Source organism: Sciurus vulgaris (genome assembly GCF_902686455.1).
Source record: "Sciurus vulgaris genome assembly, chromosome: 8".
Classification (NCBI taxonomy): domain Eukaryota; kingdom Metazoa; phylum Chordata; class Mammalia; order Rodentia; family Sciuridae; genus Sciurus; species Sciurus vulgaris.
Window position 1 is genome coordinate 6,947,949 of NC_136468.1, and position 14,540 is coordinate 6,962,488.

General features: G+C 60.7%; 1 protein-coding gene across 1 annotated transcript in view; it reads right to left on the reverse strand.

Moving 5' to 3' along the window:
- Positions 1-14,540, reverse strand: part of LOC306668359 (SCO-spondin-like) — a 52,303-nt gene that overhangs the window by 13,722 nt on the left and 24,041 nt on the right. The window contains 28 exon segments of the mRNA XM_079151635.1: positions 599-765; positions 1,069-1,268; positions 1,356-1,452; positions 1,705-1,905; positions 2,107-2,277; positions 2,386-2,568; positions 2,674-2,720; positions 3,219-3,388; positions 4,427-4,506; positions 4,623-4,793; positions 4,949-5,155; positions 5,316-5,368; positions 6,001-6,095; positions 7,343-7,488; positions 7,683-7,814; positions 8,085-8,255; positions 8,408-8,454; positions 9,667-9,919; positions 10,517-10,681; positions 10,966-11,139; positions 12,035-12,126; positions 12,264-12,389; positions 12,468-12,586; positions 12,588-12,598; positions 12,713-12,835; positions 12,935-13,114; positions 13,878-14,042; positions 14,127-14,297. Of these exon segments, the coding sequence (XP_079007761.1) occupies positions 599-765; positions 1,069-1,268; positions 1,356-1,452; positions 1,705-1,905; positions 2,107-2,277; positions 2,386-2,568; positions 2,674-2,720; positions 3,219-3,388; positions 4,427-4,506; positions 4,623-4,793; positions 4,949-5,155; positions 5,316-5,368; positions 6,001-6,095; positions 7,343-7,488; positions 7,683-7,814; positions 8,085-8,255; positions 8,408-8,454; positions 9,667-9,919; positions 10,517-10,681; positions 10,966-11,139; positions 12,035-12,126; positions 12,264-12,389; positions 12,468-12,586; positions 12,588-12,598; positions 12,713-12,835; positions 12,935-13,114; positions 13,878-14,042; positions 14,127-14,297 (3,917 nt within the window).

The window sequence follows — 14,540 nt, forward strand, 5'->3', positions numbered from 1 at the left end:
TATCCTGGAGCTGACTGTAGGAGGCCACTGAGATTAGGAAAGGGACCTCTGTGGCCCTGGTGGGCTCGGCAGAGCGGTGGGGAGGCCTCCGGGGCAGGGAGCAAAGGGGAGGGGTGCTTCCGCCCAAGGGTGTGCCAGTGAAGCAGGGGCAGTGAGACCTAGGTCCCCCGTGGTGGAAGACACGGGGGATGAGACTGGGCAGCAGGTGTGGATGGATGGTGTGGGGAAGCCACGGGGCCCTTTGGTGCCAGGAGGGCTGGGTGTCGCAGCTAAAGGGACACATTGCAACACCTGACTGTGTGGCATTAGAGTCCTGTGGGTGGCTGAGCCGGAGCTAGGGGATGGGAGAAGTGCTGGTGAGGAGCACAGGCCCAGGCACTGTCCATGGGCCCCAGGTGGTCCCTGGAACAAGAGATACCCTGGACACTGCATAGGCTCCACCAGCAAAGGCCCCAGAAGCCCTATAGTCTAGTGTGCTGCTTGGGGCCAGATGAAGAAGGGGTCCTCTGTCCAGAGGCCACAGAGTCTGCTGAGGTGGTGAGCGGCCAGGTGCGGGGGAGGGGAGGGCAGCCAGTGCTCCTGCCAGCTGAGTTCTGACCTGGACACAGGCCGCACCGTGCTGGAAGGTACCCTCAGGACAGTGGCATCCCTCCTCACAGCCATCAGAGAAGCAGGCCACCTGCCCTGTGATGTGGGCGCAGGAGAAAGGGCATCCTTCCCTGGGCAGGCATTCGCGGTACAGACGTCCGGCCGGGCATCCTGCCTCTGAGGAAAGCTCCTGTCAGTGGGCAGCTCTGCCTCCTGCTCTGGCTGCTTCCCTCTGCACCACACTTCCTGTGGCCTGCTTTACACCCGGGACCCCCATCCCCACAGGACCCCCTCCCCTAGGCTCCCCCACGGCCTCACTGCCTCCTCCTCCTCCTCCACTTGCCCATCAATGGCCAGGGAAGAGACAGGTGGAGCCATAGGGAGCGAGGGGTCAAAGGCACCCATGAGTCAGGGTCAAGGGCCACGATGGAACTCAAAGCTCAGTGGGAGCATCCAGGGCGGAGACCAGCTGGGGCTCACCTCTGCAGACCTGGGTGTGGCAGGTGCGGCTCTGGCGGGCCAGGCCGGGGCAGGGAGGTCGGGCACAGTGTCGGGAGCGCAGCTGCTCCCCTCCTCCACAGGAAACACTGCAGTCTTCCCAGGGGCCCCAGGGGCCCCACACACCAACCCCCGGGCAGCTGGGCACCTCTGAGCACTGCAGGATGCCTGCCACACAGGTGCTGGGGATAAGGGAAAGGGCTTCAGGGACGGGCCTTGTCCACTCCCCTGTGGGCATTGCTGCTTTGGGCCACAGCCCCTCTGCTTACCAGTTGTCACATGGCCCCGTTACCACCTCTCCAGGTTCCAGACTCTCCCAGGAGCTGAGGCCAGAGCCTGCTGACCGGCTATGATTCTCAGGGATTCCTGAGGGCACAAGAGTGAGTGTGGGGCCTCCAGGCCACTCAGTGCTCCCCATCAATCCCCAACCACACCCCTACCTTCCAGTACCCCACCCCACAGTGCCCACATCTTGCAGCAAGGAGACAGTACAGCCTGGGATGTGGGACTTTCCCCTTCCCATCCTGCAGCCTCTGGTGGGCCCCATTGGCAGAGGCCCAGGCACCAGGCAGGGGACACTGCTCAATGGGCTGCCTGGTGGGGAAGGGAGGCACTGACCTAAGGCTCCAGGCTGGTACTGGCAACGACAGTGGACTGGGAGCACACAGAGCCCATCCTGGGAGAGCTGGCCTGGGGGACATCCGCAGCTGGGCTGGCAGCCTGCTGGGCCCGGCTGGCACACACTGCCAGGGGACAGGTCCTGGCAGGAGCGGGGGCAGGGCTGCCCACAGGGCAGCAGACTCTGGCCACCCCCACAGTCTAGGACAGGAGGGAAGCAGAGAGGGTGGGTGCTGAGGGACCATTCTGGGTGACAAGAGCCCTCCTGCCATGTGCATGCTCGAACTGGCCACACTGGCCAGGACCATGGGCTAGTGCCTGGAGGCCCTCCCTCCTAGAGCGCTGTGTGGGGAGTCGGGATCTGTGTGTGATAGGGCTGCCCCAGCCCACTGGAGCCCTCACCTGTGCATTGCCTGGAAGTGTCCCCACAGGGGCGGCTCTGCTCGTGCATGCCAGGACAGGGTCTGCCTCCCTCAGAGGTGGGGGGCTGGCTGCACTCCCTGTTCCGACGGGATTGTCCTAGGCATGTGTCACAGGGAGACCATGGTCCCCATGAGCTCCAGGCTCCATCCACTGTACCAGAAAGAAACAATTGCCTGGCTTAGGAGGCCCAGGAGGCCCCAGGTTATCTAGGTGGTGGGGCCTCCGGGGGGGAGACACAGGCCACATGGGGCATCACACCTGGGCACGTGGTGGGTCTGGGACAGGTCTCCCTCTGATGCTGGGCTCCTGTCTCTCCAGGGCACGGGGCGCCCCCATGCTGAGGAGCAGGGCAGGCACAGGACCTGGAGCGGGTCCTTGTTCGGTCCCAGCAGGGCTGGAAGCACGCTGTCCACTCTGACCATGGGCACCAGCCTCCAGGCACTGGGAGGAGAAGGGTAGGCACTGGGTGTAGTTGATCCTTCCCCAGCCCCAGGCCCCTCTGTGACTCTGGGGCCACCGTCACCTCCCTCCAGGTGGGGTACATACCTGGGCAGGGCCATTCTGTGCAGTTGAGCCTCCCCTCCAAGCAGGTGCTGGGCAGGGGTGCAGACACGGGGGGTGGGCGAGAGGCAGCAGCTTAGTGCCACCCCAGGCCCTCGTTTAGCCTCCCGGGCTTCCTCCCTGCTATGCCCCCTCCCCCTATTCCTCCTGTTTATGTCCCATCTCCCCACTCTCTAGTATCCCCAGAGCCTTCTCCCTGTGCCACTCAGGTGGCCTCCTGGGGATGTCACAACTGATGTGTTCTCCTGGGGAGTGGCTGCTGGTTACAGATTATGGGCTGCAGATGGAGCCAGAGAGCAGAACAAATGAGCAGTACCCTCCTCCCTGGGAGCTGGCCCAGCCACACGCACAGAGCTGGCGACCTCACTTTCCCCACCTATCAGAGGGGGGCCATGGTGCTCGCCGTTTCTCAGGGACAGTGGGGGTCTAATGTGCCCATTGGCTGAGATTCTGGAGCTCAGGTGTTCAGACACCAGGTGGGCGCTCCTGCAGGCATCCCTGCCTCCTGCCGCCGAGGTGCAGCTGCTCACCAGTGGTTGCAGCCATCGGGCCTGGCCAGCCGAGCACCTGGACCGTGCCGCTCCCCAGTCAGCAGGTCCAGGCAGCTGCAGTGTCTGGGCTGCACGCAGATGGTCCCATCAGCACTCAGAACCTGGCCCGGGGGACAGTAGCATCCAGGCTGGCAGTGCCACACACAGTGCTGGGGGGACAGCAAGGGAGGACTTTGGCCAGCAGAAAACGGGGCCTGAGGGGTGGGGGGAATCAGTGGCGGGGCCACAGGCAGGAGGCAGGAGGGAGAGGAGGGTGACCGTGGCTGAGAGGGTCCTGTTGCTAACAGTGGGTGCCCTGAAGCTCTGTTAAGAACGGCAGGAAGGGGAGTGAGCCAGCCTTTGAGCTTCAGTCCCTGAGAAAGGATGAGGAGAACCTGGCGGCTTCCCAGGGGATGGGCCTGGAACCTGGTGCCCTACCAACGACAAAGCCCATGTCTCGGGATGGTGGGTTCAGTGGTGACCTGGATCAATGACCTGGGAACCAAGGCATCCTCAGACCTCCCTAGAACTTAGGGAGCAGGGACCCTAGAAAGCTGGATGAGCCAGGGAGGCTACTTGGGGGATAGCCGTATCCTCTGGGGAGGCTGTAGCCAGCCCTGCCGGCTGCAGCGACAATGTTCTCTGTAAGTGCCCATCCCTCACTACATCTGGAACCTGCCCGGCCTCCCCCACAGCTCCCCAAGTCAGGCCTCAAAGACCATCCTAATGGTCGGAGCGTTTATCATGGGGTCAAGTCTTGAGTGTGTCTCTCTTCTTCCTATTCCCAGAATGTGGGGTCATGCGGACAGGGACCCCATGGATGTTGGCCTCCATCCATGTCCATGGTGCCTGCTGGGTGCTCAGTAAGTATTCACACAAGAGATGAGGTCTGTGCACCAGAATGCTTGTGGCATCTAAGACGATACATGGGGGATTCCCCTCCCCATGTGTCTGTGCTTTGTTGTGATACAAGCTTTACTTTGGGGAACATTTGTACTGCAGCCAAGGGCTTCTGGGTACAGCTGGCACAAGGGGAGCCAGCCTGGCGTGCTTGTCAACCCAGGACCTCACCCGTCTCTGTCAGAGCTGGCTGCACAGCACCAAGCAAGAAGAGGCCATAAGCCCAAGGCAACACTCTGCCTCTCCACCTCTCCTGAGGTGACCCTCAGGTCAGAGGTCAGCTGGGAGTTGAGGGAGTTCAAACTCACCACTAGGTCGTCACAGGAGCGGGGGCAGGGAGGGCCGCAAGGGCTGTACTGGGCCCCCTCAATGGCAGCGCAGTCAGTCACTGGGAGGGAGATAGAATGGCTGAGACTGTGTGTGGGCCTCCCACCCACCGGGTAGTGCTGCGTCCTCCGGCTTCTCCTCTTTTGCTCCCCGATACCACCCATCCCTGGCTGGTACCTGGGCATGGCTGAGCCTGGCAGGCTTCTCCCTGGGCCTGAGGCCCCTCACAGAAATCCCCCAGGCCTTGAGGTGGCGGTTGGTCACAGGCTCGGGTCCGGCTCCGCAGGCCTCCCCCACAGCTCCGGCTACAGCTGGACCAGGGCCCCCAAGGCCCCCAGCCTCCTGCCCCTAAGGGAACGTCAGAGGAAGGAATCTGGAAGGGCTTGGTGGAACCAAGAGCAGAACCAGAGCAGTTGGTGCACGGTGCGTGGGAAGTGTCCCCAGGGATGCGGCACCCTGGGCTGCAGGAGAGGGGTCAGCTACAGGGCCAGGCAGGCACTCACGGTCACACCCTGGCAGGAGGCATGGCTCCTCCTCAGCCTCCGGGCCTGGGCAGAGGGGTGTGGGTGTGGTTGGTGAGGGTCCCAGAGGCAGGGAGGATGGCGCCATGCTAGAGGGCCTGTCACAGAAGCGGTGCCGGTGGCGTCGGGCAGGCCCACAGGAGGCTGAGCACACACTCCAGGGGGTCCAGGGTGACCATGTGGGCTGGCCTTGGGGAACACAGGAGGGGGCGGGAGAAGGTGAGCAGTGCATGCTGGGGGAGCAGGGTGATAGGATGGATGTGCGGCACCCGCTCCCGAGGGCCCCACAGCCCCTGCTGACTCAGACCAGGCCTCTGCTGCCCAGGGAGGGGTGAGGACCCTTTCTCACCCTCCTCACAAGGCCAGGAGGTGCAGTTGGTGATGAGCCCAGAGATACAGGAGCTGCCAGGGAACAGCAGAGGGTCAGCGGCCTGTGAGCTGCCTGCTGTTCCCCCATCCCATGTTCAAGCCCAGCCCGCAGCACCTGTGAATGTGGACTTGCTTGGGGACGGGCTTTTTCCAGAGGTGACCAAGTAAAAGTGAGGTCCCTGATTCAATGTGACTCACATCCTTATAGAAGCGGAGATTTGGACACAGACATGCACAGAGAGAAGAGACACAGGCAGAGGACAGCCATCTGCAAGCTGAGAAAAGCCAGATTGCCAGCAGACTACCAGAAGAGAGCAGGAACAGACTGGCTCACCGCATAAGAAGGCGCCATGCCACGGACGCTCCAGCACTGTGAGACCACCAGTGTTGTTCCCTATCTGTGTGTGTGTGTGTGTGAGTGTGTGTGTGTGCATGCTTATTCGTGTGCTACTTTGTTACAGTGACCACAGAATCTAACACATGGGACGAGAGAAGACAGGTGGGGTGGGTTCAGGCAGGTTCAGCCCCAGAGGGCTGGAGGCTGTGCTAGTGTAGTGGGAGAGTGTCTCTGGCCCACGGAGCCAACCTCCCCAGCTGCCAAGGAGGGACAGCTGTACAGCTGGGTGCTTAGGTGACAGAAAGCCACTGCAGGACTGGGGCCTCACCAGTTCTCACATGGACGAAGCACGGCACCGCCCGGGGGATGGAGGCGTCCCTCGTGGGCACAGGGACAGTCCTGGGCAGGCACACACACGCTGTTCTGGAATGGAACGCCCTCTGTCATCTCTGGTTCCAGCCTGCCCCTCCTGAGTCAAAGCCAGCACCCAACTCCTCAGCCCCCCTCGAATGCCACCCACGCTCCTGCAAAGAGCCCGCCCCATCCCCTCCTGTCCGGCAGATGCAGACCCTCAGGGGCTGCCGGGGATGGGGGCAAGAACCCCTTTCCCAACTCCTGGAAGAAAAGGACTGTCACAGGGCATGACCAAACTGTCAAGCGCCCTTCAAATTGGCAATGAAAATATAAAATGTGTGATATGTACGGCAATGGTGTGAAAAAAACCCAGATTTTATCAACAAAATAAAAACAGAAAAATAATGGATACAGAGAGTTTGGACAGAAGTGGCTCAAATTTAACAGAAACATGCATCGGGTATGCAGGATTCCAAGCCCAGTGTGGGGCGTGCACGGGCCTGGCCCTCCGCCGTGCTGACTCTGGTCACTAGGAATATCTTTGCCCCAAATTTACCAAGGAGGACGCTGAGGCCTGAGAATACTCTGCTTGTGTGCACAGAGCTGCTGGCAGAAGAAGCCGATTCCAACCCAGAGCCAGACGGATCCTGTCCCTCACCCTGCCCCACAGTTCAGCAGCGACGGGGAACCCTTGGGTCAAACCCTCCATACCCAGTGGCACTTTCCAGCTCTGGTTCCCTGCCCTCTGGTCTGACTGGATGGTGCCTTCTGCTCTCCATCCTCCAATCTTGGACCTCCCCCAGGATCCCTCCTCCAGGAAGCCCTCCACGACTGACCCACTGACTCTATAACATTTGAAGCTCATTTCCTTTTCTCTGATGCTTCTGTCTTCACTCGGGGGCTCCAGGCCTGGTTTCTCCTGACTGGAAGCTTCTTAAAGTCAGAGCCGATGTTCCCCCATGGTATAGCCCAGCCCGTGACTGAGCATACATATAATAAACAGTCGGTGGTAACATAGGAAGACAGAGCACTTGAGTGGGGACATTCATAAAGCCTTTCCAGACCTATCAACCACTTTGCAAATGAGAACAGAGGCCCAGGGAGAGGGGAATGACACTCACCCAGGGCCACCTGCTGATTCCCACCAGAGCTAAGTCATGGACTCGGTGGTCTTTCCTCATCTCTCAATTTCCCTTTCTCCAGTCCCAGACCCTTGGCCCTGCCTCTGCCTGGGTTGTGACTGTCCCTTGTTTGCCACCCCAGAGTCCCAGGCCCTGAGGTGGTCCCAGCTGTGACAGGCAGAGGGGGACACCCACCAGCAGGTACATCCCATATGGGCAGTAGCAGCCAGGGTGGCAGGTCTGGTTGGTCTCTCTCGGAGCACTGAGTTCTGCACAGGAGGCAGGGCCCTGGGCACAATCCAGCCACTGCTGACCCCTGCGACACACACCAGGCACTGGCCCTGGAGACACAGAAATCAACAGCTCAGCCCCAAGCACTCGACTCTCCCCTGGGCTCCCAACTTGGAGAGGCACTGGCTCTTGGTATGGCTGGGTTGTCATGGAGGCTGCACAGGACCAAGGGACAGGGCTGCAGTCGGGGGTCGGGGGGATTGACAGCGACAAGAATTGGAGGGTCCCCAGGGCAGCCCCTCACCTGCACAGGGCTGCAGGCTGCAGGTGGAGAACTCCATGAGACCGCGTGGGCCACTTCCTCGGGTGCGATTTCTGTAGCCACCGCCACAGGGCACAGAGCACGAAGACCAGGGACCCCACTCCCTGCCAGGACCTGGGGGTGACACCCAGGTCACCGCAGGCCCTGCCTCCCATGCATAGCGCACCTTCTCCTCCCACCCAAGGTCGCCCCTCCCTCCTCAACCCTGCAGCACTTCACCAGACTCAGAAAGCCCATGCCTTCTGGGGACGGAGTGGCTAAGTCCAGGGAGGGTCTCTCCTTAATGGCGTCCCTTGGGGAAATCGCCTGCATCTCGCAGGAGGCCTTCCTTTCCGGAAGTTTATTTAAGGAGGTCTCAGGACCTCCTTAAGTTTCTGTTCTTACTTGGACACAGCCGCAGGCTGCAGAATTCAGCTTCCATGTTGGGGCCCTCGCACTCAACACCCCCAAAGGCAGCTGGGGGTGCAGTGCCCGCCCGGAAGCGCCGTCGTATGCCCACATCGCAGCTGCGGCTGCAGACACTCCACGGGGTCCAAGGGCTCCAGCCACAAGCCACTGTCAGGGTGAGGGAGGGTGTATGTGTGAAACCAGGCCAAGTCATCCTGTGCCCGAACATCCCGAGGCACCACCAATTCTCCTAGGAGTTTATCCCCGGAGGGACCCAAATACCCAGTGACCCCTGAGTACCCATCATTGCACGGGGGTACCTGGGCAGAGCTCTGAGGTGCATGCCATCTCTCCAGAGATACAGGTGCTGCAGAGAGAGGGGCCACTGAGACCCAGCCTTACCTGTTCTGGCCATAATCAGCCCCTGCCCTTGGAGCACTGTGCACCTGCCCCAGGAGGCAGCTGGGCCACCATGTCCCCCATGAGAAGTACGTGACATGACTCCAGGTTCTCATGCAGGGGTCCCCCATTCAAATCCAGCCTCAGTGGACTCTAGGATGCCCCAGGCACTGTGCTGTCCCTTTGTCACATCATTTCATCAGAAGACATTTTTTGTACTTTTTATTCCATTTACATTACTAAATACCATTTGGAAATGATCTCGAGTGATGGGTGAGGTAGGACCAACTTAGAAAGAGTTAGAGTTCTCCTAGAATGGAGAACTGGGTAGTTTTCTTCACTGCTAGTTTTCTCTAAAGCATTTTTTTTTTTTTTTTCCCAAATTAGGTACTGGGTATCGAACCCAGGTGTGCTTTACCATACCACTGAGCTGTATCCCCAAACTTTTTTATATTTTTATTTTGAGACAGGGTCTCACTAAATTGTCGAGGCTATCCTCAAACTCGTGATCCTCTGCCTCAGTCTCCCTGGTTACTGGGATTATAGGTGCGTGTCACTACGTCTGACTCAAAAGCTTGATTTAGTCTATTTGTCAAATACTGGAAATTCCAGAAAAATAATCTAAAAAAGAAAGAGAGAAGGTAGTGAGAAAGGGGAACAACAAAGGAAGGAATTGAAAGAGGGGCCAGGGGATAGAAGGGGAAAAGGGAGGAGAAAATGAAGAATGGAGAAAATGAAATGAGAAAGGAAAAGCAGTGGGAAGGGAAATGGGTCAGAGCGCCATCTGCTGGCAGAATCTGGTTTAGTTTTGAGTGCTGGGCACCTCAACATTCTGAGCAGAAATCCAGCGGATCCCAGAAAGGGAATGTCTTCAGCTGCATCCTACATGCTGCACCTGAGATCCAGTCTTCCCAGATGTCGAATGGGGAAGACCACTCCCGGCAGATGCAGTGCATCGCTAGGCAGTATCTCAACACTGTAGTCTTCAGAGGGCCTGTGCCAGGTGCCTGCGGTTGTGACGTTTGGGAACTGGAGGCATGATGAACTCGTGTGTGCGTGTGTGTGTGCACGCGTGCAAGTGTGTGTATGTGTGAGAATCCATTCCCACCTATCTCCCTGCTGCACCTCAGTACCCCCATCCCTCCCCCATCCCGACTGCACCCCCACCCCCGAGGCCCACCAGGTGTTGCAGGAGTCCAGGCGAGCCACTGCTCCTGGCGCATAGAGCTGGCCGTGCAGCTGGCAGGGGCACTGGCTGCGGGGCAGGCAGCTAGCGTTGTGCAGGAAGAGGCCAGGGGGGCAGGTGCAACTGGGGGTGCAGAAGCCCGTGCACTCTACCCCAGAGTCCTGTGCCAGGCACAGCCGAGGACATGGACCCCCATCCTGGTGACACTGCTCTGCTGAGCGGAACACCATGTCCCCTGGGCACTGGGCTGTACAAAAAGACAGAGCAGGTCTGGGCAGAGGCACGAGGGAAGGCCAGGGAAACCAATGGAGAGGGGAACCCACAGGCAGTGACTGGCAGCTGGTAGGCAGGACTGAGCTGGGGAACCCCTTCCTCCCCTGCCCTCACTGGCTTGCTCCAGTGCCTGGAATGTCACCAGCACAGTCACGGCTTTGCTCCACTTTATACAAATATTCTTGAGAGTAGAACATGAGGACAATGGTGTCAGGAAGAGGGCTCAAAGGACCAGGGAGAGTGAGGAAGTGGGTCTGGGAGTCCAGGGGCTAGCCTTGCTCCCTGCAATCTGCCCCAGAGAGGCACAGGTCTCACGTCCTGGAGGAGCCCACCCTCCTAGGCCACTTCCAGGGAAGGAGCCCTGTCCCTAGCAGGGAGGAGCAAGGAGCCTGCAGCCAGGAACCTGGACCCCAGCAGTGGGGGTTGGGGGAACAGTGGACATCCTGTAGTTTCCCTGGCTCAAGGCATCCCCATTCCGGAGCCCGAGGTCAGTGAAATGCGAAGGTGAGGGTGGGAAGAAGCTCTGAACCCCCAGGAGTGCGGCCAGCTGGAGGATGGGGAGGGAATCTACCTGTGCAGGGCTGTGTGTTGCAGTCCCTGGTCTGGCTGTGGGGTCCCTGACATGTGTGGCTTCCAGGAGCCGAGCTAGAGCAGCTGCGCCCACGAATCTGAATGCCTCCATTGCAGGGGGCTGAGCAGGCAGACCAGGAAGCCCATGCACCCCAGCCACTTGGCACTGTCCAGGGCCGAGTCCACAGTCACAGACGTGGCAAAGACGGGGGTAGGGGAGGGGTTGAGAGAGGTCAGTGTGCTGGGGCATGCAGCCCCCTCTTGTAGGACAGTCCCAAACGCTGTTAATTACATGCTGCCCCATGGGGGTAGGGATGGGGCAGGGAGAACAACAGCCAGGGTTGCTCCATACCCTCTGCTCCCCCCTCTCCCTAAGGTTTGGAACCTGCTCAAAGGGTAATTACTTCCTGATCCTCATCCACCCCAGTGGCTGGGGCAGTGGGGCTGTACCTGGGCATACAGGGGGGCTGCAAGGCTCCTCCTGGGTGGCCCCTCCTGGGCAGGATGCATCCTTGTGGCTGGGGCAGAGTCGGGAGCGATGTCGCTGACCAGGGGCTCCTCCAGGGACAAGGCAGCTCTGGGAGCAGGAGGACCAGGAGGTCCAGGGTGTCCAACCCAGCACCTCTACAGAGGGACACAGGACAGGCCTATTACACAGAGGACCTGGTTGGGCTGGAAGAGTTAATGAGCCCAGGTCTGAGAGGCCAGAAGGCCAGGGCAGTGTCCGTGAGCATGAGGAATTCTGCTCTGGGCTCAGGGCATGGCCTCGGCCCCCTCCCAGCTGGCTCGGACCTCCATTCTGAGCCCCACGTCTCACACTTGGGAGCCAGGAGCAAAGCCCCCCACTGAACCTGGCCTCAGCTCCATGCCCACCCCTACATACCCAGAGTCCACCAGCCTTGGACATGACATCGCTCATGCTCATAGTTCTCCTAGATCAATTCCTCCAGACTTTTCTATGTGGGAAAACTGAGTCTCTGAACGCCTACCTCTCTTCCTCCTTCTGCAAGACTGTGGCCCAGAACCCCTGGCCCATGCTTCAGCCGCCCTAGAACCCCTGGCCCATGCTTCAGCCGCCCTCTCCTCCTCCCCTTCAGTTGCTGCTCCCCTTCCTCCTCGGGCTGCCTGGCTCTGCTTCTCCCATGTGCTCCTTCTCCCCTTTCCAGCTGGATACCAGTGAGGGCCAGCCTGCTCTCTAGAGGTCTCACTAGCGCTGGCACAGTCCAGGGCACCTCATCTGTGGAAAGTGGGAACAGTTTGCCCCTCTCTGTCTCCTAGTGCTCCCGCGTACCACCTCCAGCCAGTCTCCAGAGCCTCCCTCCTCCCGGCTCTGTTGACGTGTGCTCCACCCGGCCAGCTTCTGCTTGGGAGCCCTTGACTCTCCCCCTCCAAAGCCCACCCACCAAGGCCAGTTCAGCAACAGCCTCTTGCACTGGGGAGGCTTCGCCGATCCCATCTAGTGTCAGGGCGTCCCATCCTCTGGGTTCACAAGGAGGAGGAAGGTGGACTCCTGTCGAACCTGTCCCACAATCCGCGTGGCACACCTGCAGTTCCTGCCTGTCACCTTCACAGGGGGCACCTCCAAAAGCCGCAGGAGGGTTGGAGGGAGACCTGGGAGAGAGGGAGCCCTGAGTGCCTGCCTCCCACCCCTGCCTTCCTGTCCTTCCTCCCACCACCCTCCCTACCCAGGCTGGCCTGGCTCTGAACCTTCCTCCCCTCCCTTCCCCATTTCCTTCCCCATCACGCACCTGAACCTGGCCCTCACTCCAGAGCCACAGGAGCGGTCGCAGGGAGTCCAGGAGGACCAGGCTGACCAGCCGCAGGACTGGGGGCAGGCCCCTGGTTGGCACACCAGTGCCCCCTTCTCACACATGCTGCAGGGTGGGAGAGGCGAGGCGGTGGTCGGCACTGGAGGCCCTGCACGGGGCCCTCCCTCGGCCCGGCACCCTCACCATTGGCTGCAGTTGCCCAGGAGGAAGGACAACCCTGGCTGCTTCAGCTCTTCACCCACGAGGCAGGGGCACTCGGAGAGGGGCAGGCAGAGAGAGTCATGGAGGAGGAGTCCGGGGGGGGCAGCGGCATCCTGGAGGTGAGGAAGAGGAGGACTCTCAGCTCCATGGGGACAGCAGGGAGGGAGACTGAAGGCTGGTGGGCCTGGGGGGTACCCCTCGGCGCCTGCAGGCTGGGTCGACCTTACCCTCCACACACAGCTCGTCGCAGCTTCTGTTGGTCTCAGGATCCAGGCAGGAAGGTGGGCATGGGGGCACCAGCCCCTTCTGGCACAGCGTGGCATTCACATGCACACGGCCCAGCCCGCAATCTGGGGGATGTGAGCCTCAGGTAGGGTGAGCAGAGAGGCCCAGAGACCTGCCCATGGGCTCCATTGCAGGACACCCCTCCCAGACCAGGTCCCCCTTACCCGTGTCACCAGTGCAGGGCTGCAAGCCACAGGGTGCCCTCTCCTGGGAGGCCCCAGGACAGGGTGCACCGCCGTTCTTCGGTGGTGGGTCTGTGCAGTTCCTCTGGCGACTCTGATGGCCACCTCCACAGGAGACACTGCAAGGTCCCCAGGTCTCCCACTCTGCCCATGCCCCAGCCACTGTGGGGAAGGAAGAATGGAGAGTCCCAAGGAGACAAAGACTGTATCAGAGAGAGGGGCAGGCAGGGCCTGGGAGCCCGCCCTCCAGCTTGGTGGTGCTCTGGGAGGTCTGCAGCTTCCTCTTCCGCCCCAGGAACAGCCCCCTTGATGAGCGAACTAGGCTCCTCCCAGAATAATAGTTGGGGTCCCTGAGAAGGCCCGGATGGCTAGAATCCTGGAGTGGGGCACTGCCTCGTGGCAGCAGGAAGCCAACCAAAGCAAAGGTTGGGAGTCAGGGGTAGGGCTTAGGAGACCCCTATGTGGGAATCCCTCCTCTGGAGTAAGTATAAGAGCCGGGGCAGGGGCTCAGATCCCTCAGATCCCTGGAATGAAACACGACCTTCCATGGGGGGGTCCAGGGGTGAGCGGCATAGCCAGCTGAGAGCTGAGGTCCAGGCCAAACCCTGCCACACTGGCCTCTCTGTCCCCACAGTACCTCCTGAGGCAGGAAGGCTTCGGGTGAAGGGACTCACTTGGGCCACTCGGAGGGCAAGTGGGGGAAGGGCCAGGAAGCAGGTTTCCTGGCAAGCCCTTTGGGGGTTAAAGGCTATGACATCAGAGGGACATCACCCTCTTAGAGTCCCAAATATGGGGGGCTGGACGCTAGGGTCCCAAGGAGAGCAGGGGCATGTCCCTGGTAAGGGTCTCAGGTGGGAACCAACTCAGGCTTCTACCTCACCGGGTCCTGGGGCCAATCCCCACATCCCCCTCTGCTCCTGCCTACCTGGGCAGGCCTGCACAAAGCAGGGCTGACTGCGGAGCTGGTCCAGTGGGCAGCTGCCCCCAGGCAGGGGAGGCCGCAGTAGCTCCCGGCGCTGGAAGGCGAGGCCCAGGCCACAGCTGCGGCTGCAGCCACCCCAGCCAGACCATGGTGCCAGCACACAGTCCACTGCAGGGGACAGAGGCCTAGGGGTCAGAGGGGGCTCCCGCAGGAGTGGGCCTCAGGGTTGTGCCTTGTCCAGCTCGCTCCTACCACAGCCGTCCTCGTCCGAGCCGTCCTGGCAGTCGGGCCGCAGGTCGCAGCGCCGCTCAGCGGACAGGCACTCCCCGCTGCCACAGCTCAGCTGGCTCTGGGAGCAGAGAGTCCTGGAGGCTGGCAGTCCAGGCAGGGCCGAGGTGGGCACCGTGAAGGGCACAGGACTCACTGCCCATGAAGCACAGGGAGAGGAGAAGAGAGCCACATAAGTGGTTCTAGGCCAGATAAACTGAGCCGCTTCAGCCTCAAGAGCAGGATAGAACTTGCTGGCCAGGGCCCTGGCCTCCCTTTCCCCTGGGGCGGCTTCCTTCTACCACGTGTGGGCGAGGTCTACACGGGGCCTTTGGTCTACACAGGCCTCACCTACTTTACTTTTCAAGGGCTCTTGTAGTGTCCAGAAAGAGGTCACTC